This window comes from Myotis davidii, unplaced genomic scaffold (genome assembly GCF_000327345.1).
Source record: "Myotis davidii unplaced genomic scaffold, ASM32734v1 scaffold441, whole genome shotgun sequence".
Lineage (NCBI taxonomy): Eukaryota > Metazoa > Chordata > Mammalia > Chiroptera > Vespertilionidae > Myotis > Myotis davidii.
In genome coordinates this window covers 1,842,250-1,850,009 of record NW_006291818.1, presented here as the reverse complement: position 1 = coordinate 1,850,009, position 7,760 = coordinate 1,842,250, and the positions used below count along the sequence as shown (strand labels likewise).

The 7,760-nt window shown below is 38.0% G+C and overlaps 1 protein-coding gene across 7 annotated transcripts in view; it reads left to right on the top strand.

The window, feature by feature from the left end:
* Window positions 1–7,760, top strand: part of TCF12 (transcription factor 12) — a 357,822-nt gene that overhangs the window by 155,246 nt on the left and 194,816 nt on the right. For 6 of the 7 annotated variants that reach the window (XM_006765238.2, XM_006765233.2, XM_006765234.2 and 3 more), the window contains one exon: window positions 3,214–3,287. In XM_006765238.2, coding sequence (XP_006765301.1) covers window positions 3,214–3,287 — 74 coding nt within the window. Of the gene's footprint in view, window positions 1–2,339; window positions 2,541–3,213; window positions 3,288–7,760 lie in introns of those variants that run through there. The other variant, XM_015564969.1, reaches the window with a different exon arrangement.

The window sequence follows — 7,760 nt, the reverse complement described above, 5'->3', positions numbered from 1 at the left end:
TCCATTGACAATTTTGTCCTGTTTCTTTGTCTCCGCATTTTGTTATGCTTTCTTGGTGCACCCCCTAGTGGTCTTTGTGAGCAGTCTTTTAGTTAAGCCTTGATTATTGTAGCTAACACCAGGGGGGATTTGACCTCCAGGCCAAGTGGCTGTGAGAATCAGCTGTGTCTGCAGTGAGAGAACTTCTGTCTTCTAGGGAGGTGCTAATCTAGCCTCTGCCTTAGGCTATCCAGCAAAAGCCTCTGTGCAGGGCTTGGGCGGGGCAGGGAGGATCCCACAGGATCCACAGGGCTGAGCGAGCAGTTATGGCTGCTCTCAGTCCTGCCCTCAGAGGCTCTGCTTCTCAGTGTCCCAGTAATCGCTGCAAGCACCTCCGAGAGAAAGATGCCCTTGAGTTCCTACCAATCCCAGACAGTCCCGCTTCTCCCGTATGAGCCTGGGTCCCCAAAGACTCGCCCGGAACTGGAGCTCAGAGCCTGAGACTCCCTCCCGATTGCAAAAGACAACCACGCCCTCAGCCGCCAGCCCACTCCACATGCACCTCCGCACCTTAGTATGTTACTTCCGCACCTCCTCTGAGTCTCGGTATGCTTTTCTCTTTCCTTCTAGTTGTAGAATTTCCACTCAGCCAGCCTTCCTGTGGTTCTGGATGATGTGTGTTTTATCTTTTAGTTGTAGTTTTGAAGTGGTTGTGCGGTGTTTACCTATGCTGCCATCTTGGTTTCTCTGATTATTTTCATTAGGATGGGATCATCAAAATAAATTTCCATTGTTATAAATATTTAATGAAAGTGTGATTTTTCCCACTTCCCCCAGTCCCACCATTCTGTTTTCTATCTCTATGAATTTGATTACTCTCGGGACCTCATATAAGTGGAATCATACAGTATTTGTCTTTTTGTGATTGGCTTACTTAACATAATGCTCTCAGGTTCATCCATTTTTAGCATATGTAAGAATTTTCTTCCTTTTAATGTTGAATAATACTCCATTGTAAGTATATACCACATTTTGTTTAACCCATTCATCTTCTGATAGACACTTGAATATTATAAATAATGCTGCCGTGAACATGGGTGTACAAATATTTGAGACCCTGCTTTCCCAGTAGCCAATTTACTTTTATATTTTGTGTTGGTCATCTATACTAATAAAAGAGTAATATGCTATTAGACCGGACATCTTCTGAACCGCCTTCTGGACAAAGCCACAGTGGCCGGGGCTGAGGCAGAGGTACTTAGGGGCTGAGGCAGAGGTAATTAGGGGAGATCAGGCTGGCAGGGGAGGGAAGTTAGGGGGTGATCGGGCCAGCAGGGGAGGGCAGTTAGGGGTGATCAGGCCAGCAGGGGAGGGCAGTTAGGGGTGATCAGGCCAGTAGGGGAGCAGTTAGAGGCGACTAGGCAGGCAGGCAGGTAGACAGCCAGCCGAGCGGTTAGGGGTCCCAGATTGCGAGAAGGATGTCTGACTGCCAGTTTTCGGGATAGGAGCTAAACCAGCAGTTGGACATCCCCTGAGGGGTCCCAGATTAGAGAGAATACAGGCGGGGCTGAGGGGAGGGACCCCCCCCCCCACTCCCCCGCCGCCGTGCATAAATTTCGTGCACCAGGACTCTAGTATAAATTTTTTTTTTACCTCATATAGAAAAATAATTGCAAATGGAAGGTATTTAAAAATTAAGTAGTTTTATATAAGTGGGTTTTGTAGGTTAATACTAGCCTTTGTCTTGAATCAAGTCTCATGGGATTTCTATGTACTATTCTAGTGTTGATTGTGAAGAAAATGCTTGGAAAATAGCCCTTAGAGAGACGGTAACAAAGTATATTTTGATAAGATAGAATCTTAAATGTAGAATTTCGATAATTCTCAAAGAATGAACATTTCGTAGTTTTGTGCATAATCTCTGTGTTTTCAAAACTTTGGTTTCACTTGAAATTCTGCCTAGAATGTGGTCTTTAGTTAGGTACCCATCATTTCTCTAATGTTGTCAAAAAACTTTAAAAATATATATTAATCATTTTATATAGGAAATATAGATTCTTCAAAAGAATTAGGGTCATACGAACTGAATTAGTAATTAGTAGATTTTACTTGGAAACTGACTCCTTTCCCCTGCTTTTTGTCACTTAACGCTTCAATTGGTAATTCAGTCCCTCTGAAAGAGCTTTGGGAATGCTGGCCAGTTACTGGAGAATTTGGGACATTTAGCTTACTACACATCACATTCTCATTTAAATCACAGAAGACTTAAAAGGAATTTTTTTTGAAGAAAAAGAGGTTCAAAAAATAGTGGAATGTTTCTTTTTAAATTCTTGAGTTTTCTCATGCAAGAATGAAACCAAAAAAGTCAACTATTTTTATTTTGTCATAAAAAGAAGCTCAGAGGAGTTGGTAAAGTATACCCTGTTAGCAGTCAAGGATGAAAAAGACTGATCTTCAAAACCGAAAAGGGAGAGATGGCTGGATTGAGAGATCTCCATCTCTTTCACATTTTTATGGGGACTGATGAGAAGGTGAAAATATTGGAACCAAAGCTTCAGAAGGTACATTAAGGAATACAATGAATTCTTTTGTTGTTAATGGTTACCAATCCTTCTCACTTTGACTTCTCCTGTGCAATTTTCATAAGCGTGGATATATTTATTTGGATTCAGATTTAGAAAAAATTTTACTAGGATGAGTTGTCATGTCATTTTGATTAGCTTTGATGTAACTAATGTTGATTTGATATGGGTTGATTTAGCTTGCTATCTTTAAGAATATCTAATCAATGCTCTGATAGAAACCAGTTTTATTAACTTGAACAGTTATTTAACTTGCTTCATTTTCTAAGTTTTATCCTTAAGAACTGAATTCTTTATATTTTCATGAGGCAGTACTAAACTGTAGAAACCTGTGGGGGTTCATCTACTCTTAGAAGTAGCAATGGATGGGGATAAAGATGGAGAGGCCCAAATTATGCCCTAGTCTAAAGTCTCCAAAGATGTATTTTGGTATGGAAATTCTGCAGTATATATAGAGCATTTTATGAAGCAGTGATGAAGATGCTCTGACAGAATTTACTTTCTGCTGGTTTCTGAGACAAAAGATTGATATACAGCCAGTTCCAGGCAAATACATACGCCACTCACTGAATTGTACTCTTCTGTTATACCAAAGAAACATCCATCTTGGTATCTTTTTGGATTAATATCTTTCACTTTCTTCTCTCCATAGGTATGGATGAACGAGGAAGTACACCATCTTGGGGAACAAGTGGTCAACCAAGCCCCTCTTATGACTCATCTAGAGTAAGTGTGCTCATCAACCCTTGATTAAAACTGTAAAGATAATTTGCCAAATAAGTTAAGTTCTTTCATATACAGAACTTTGTTTCTTAAGAGAAATGAAGTTAACTTACATTCATTGGAATATAGAATACCCAGTACCTTCATAAAAGGTTTAATTTTCTATTATCATGCATTGAGACTTTATTCTATCACCTAAAATGAAGAAAATATTCCTGGTGTAATTTCTACATCTAGACTACTTATAATATTCTGTTAAAATTGTTAGAGCTTGGAATGCCTCACTAAATATTCTCCATACATAGCAATTTTTCTTCATGTATTGTTTATTTGTTTTGAGAGATGGTACTAGCTTTCAAAGTACCAGCTTCTAGCCTCCTGTCTTTGATACTTGCTCCAGTAGTCATCAGCTGTTTATATTAGGGATGCTATAGCCCTATCTCTTAGAAGCATATCAAAACACATATAACAGATGACATTTCTTGGTTGGCAGGTAAGAGAAAATAGGACCAAGCTAATGTTCTATACAATGAAAGGTCAGTAGATCAGAGGTTCTCCCAGCAATAAGCAAACAACAAATAAAATCCCGTGAAACTTTAAAATATTAAATGGAGAGATTGAAAATTGAACCAAAGAGTTGGCAAAAAAATTAAACGCTGTATTCCCAGTCTCCCTGATAAATTGGTGAGGTTAAGATATACCTTTCCCAAAAGGCCATACTTTGAATGATTAATGAATATTTATTTCTCTCAAAATTAACCAAGAGAAGATAGACAAACATAAAATTTAAGGGTACTTAACCCTAGAAGCAAATTGGCTTTAAGTGAAAAGAAAACTAAATCAATGTTATTGGAGTTCATAGTCTCCATATGAGTTATATTGTTTGGCATTGAAAAATGCTGACTTAAAATACTAAAGTATGTGGTTTTGCTATTACATCACTGTAGCCTATGTTTAATTTATTTTAAATACTTTTGGAAGAACTAGGATAGTCATTTTTAATACAGAAAGATATAGAGAATGACTGTTAAAAGTTTTAGTATTTCCTTTTCAGGAATCAGTGATGAGAAAGCCGGGTTGTAGTGTAAAAAGCACTGTCCTCTCTATCACAAGACTTGGATTTACTGTTGACTTTACTATGCACTTGACATTTAGTCTGGGACACCTTATTTAATTTGGGAATAGTTCAATGGGTTGATGTTTAAATTTCTTTCCAGGTTTAAAGGTTTTTTGATTCTTTGAATAATACTGTGAATAGGAAAGGCAGGTTTCCTGTTTAGATTTTGAAATAGGGATTTTACATAGTGGAGAACATAATACTATTCATTAATATTGGATTATATTTTTCTTTTTAATGAAATTTATTGGGTGACACTGGTTAATAAAATTATATAGGTTTCAAGTGTACAATTGTATGATTATTTTCTTTCAGAGGCTTGAGTTACTGTGTGATAACATGTCATTTCTTAAAATGCATTGAACGATGCCATTGTACTTTATATTTACTTTCCTTTTAAGTTTTCAATATTTTTCTAATTGAGTATTAAGTAGGATTTTGGGAGAGGAGAACATGATTTTGTATCTAAGCATTTACTAGTAGTATATGTTCATGATCCTGCAATAAAATCTTCTAGAGATGGACTTCAAAGCAAATCTTGCTTTTCTTGTTGTCATTTGATATGTAGGTCAAATGTGAAATGCCATTTTCACTCTTCATTTATTTTTTTGAGTGTATATTGTGTGCAGTGAGAAGTTAAATTTACTTTATAGTGAACTAGTTTTCTATTTTGAAAACAAGATTAATCTCTAGATATTCCCAGCCTGCCATCTGCCATACAAATATAAATATGTGTGTGTCTGTGTATGTATATATATGTATGTGTGTGTGTGTGTGTGTGTGTGTGTGTGTGTGTGTGTGTATATATCCCCCTACCTGTCTACTGTAAGGTCAGCTAAATAAGTGATTTAATGCTAACCCTTCTTAAGTTTTTTCCCCATTAAAATCCACTCTTCCGCTAACTTTTCTCCTATGCCAGTCATGATTTTGAGCCTAAAATGATTTAGTGGGCTAGTTAAGAAGTTATGTTTTATTTACAGTTTCAAACCATTTATTTGTACCCTGAGCTCTTCTCAGCAGCATAGACATTTGTGGGTGTCTTTGAATCTGTCCACAGAAGTTCTTCATAGGAAAATTATCAACTTTTGGGGTTTTATTATTAAACATCATTCACTATCTTGATCACATTTTTCCATAAGGTAAAGATGGATATAATTTTGTAAATAAGAATCTGAGTTAACCAAAGTACATCATTCTCCTGAATATTTTAGTGTGTTCAGTTTTTTAAAATTCAGAAATAAGTATTGATGTTGGCTAAAAACCAGTTTGACACATTTTATTGAAAGTATTAACAAGTCAATTTAAACTTTAATAAAATATGTGAGTGAAATTTCTTTAGACTTTACCATATTATATAAATAATACATTTCTATCATAGCAAATTGAACCATTTAAAAAATAAAATAACTTTACATTAATAATAGAAAACATTTAATTTTGTAATATTTGAAAACACTTTACACAATAGAAGTAAAGAGGCCACAATAGAAGATACTTTAACACACATGAATAAACTCAAAATGGATAAAAGACTTAAATGTAAGTCATGTAACCATAAAAATACTACAAGAAAATGTAGGCAGCAAATTATCAGACATCTCATGTAGCATAATTTTCACCAATACACTACCTAGAGCAAGAGAAAAAAAGGAAATAATAAACAAATGGGACTACATCAATCTAAAAAGCTACTGCACAGCAAAAGAAACCAACATCAAAATGAAAAGGGAACCCACTGTATAGGAGCACATATTTGCTAATGATATATCCGATAAGGGTTTAATTTTCAAATATATAAAGTACTCATACAACTTAACAAAAGGGAGACAAACAATCCAATTAAAAAATGGCAGAGGACCTAAACAGACACTTCTCCAAAGAGGACATACAGATGGACAATAGACATGAAAAAATGCCCAAAGTCACTAATCATCAGAGAGATGCAAATTAAAACAACAATGAGGTACCACTTCACACCTACCAGAAACGCTACCATCAATAGATCAACAAACAACAAGTGCTGGCGAGGTTGTGGAGGAAAAGGAAACCCTAGTACACTGCTTATGGGAATGCAGACAGTACTGCCACTATGGAAAACAGTATGTAGTTTCCTCAAAAAATTAAAAATGGAACTGCTGGCCGAAACTGGTTTGGCTCGGTGGATAGAGCATCGGCCTGCGGACTGAGAGGTCCCGGGTTCGATTCCGGTCAGGGGCATGTACCTGGGTTGCGGGCACATCCCCAGTGGGAGGTGTGCAGGAGGCAGCTGATCGATGTTTCTCTCTCATCGATGTTTCTGACTCTCTATCTCTCTCCCTTCCTCTCTGTAAAAAATCAATAAAATATATTTTTTTAAAAAAATGGAACTGCTGTTTGACTCAGTGATCCCACTTCTAGGAATATATCAATTCCAATCAGAAAGAATGTATGTACCCCAATGTTCATAGTAGCATTATTTAGAATAGCTAAGATGTGGAAACAACCCAAGTGCCCGTCAGTAGATGAGTGTATAAAAAAAGCTGTGGGATACTATGGGATACTATGCAGCTGTAAAAAAGAAGGATATCTTAATCTTTGAGACAGCATGGAAGGACCTTGAGAGTATTATGCTAAGCAAAATAAGCCAGTCAGATAAAGATAAGTATCACATTATCTCACTTATATATGGAATATAGTGAACAAAACAAACGATGAACAAACTAGAGCCAGAAGCATAGAAACATGGAACAGGCTGACAAATTTCAATGGAAAGGGGGCATAGAAGGGGCAAGAAGAGCTTGCACCCAATCAAACTTAGGGGAAGGCTCTCGCTGCTGCAGCAGTGCTCGCCAGTCATGAGCTCTATGTCTGGTGCCCTCCCAAGGGGAGTGACCTGCAGGATCGGGCTGAAGCCAGCTCTCCGACATCCCCTGAGGGGTCCCATATTGCAAGAGGTCTCAGGCCAGGCAAAGGGACCCCACAGGTACATGATAGGGACTGGGAGGGAAGCGGGAAGGCTCCAGGGCATGTCCAGCCCATTCGCTAGTCTCGATCGGCCAGACCCCAGCAGCAAGCTAACATACTGGTCAGAGCATCTGCCCCCTGTGATCAGTGCACGTTATAGTGACTGGTTGACCAGTTGACTATCTGCCCCCTGATGGTCACTGCATATCATAGCAAGCAGTTGAGCAGCCTTAGCATATCATTAGCATATTATGCTTTGATTGGTTGTTCAGTTGTTCTGCTGTTTGGTCTATTTGCATACTACCCTTTTGTTATATGCAATACTAGAGACCCGGTGCACAAAAATTTGTGCATTTGGGAAGGAGGGGGGGGGTCCCTCAGCCCGGCCTGTGCCCTCTCGCAGTCTGGGACCCCTC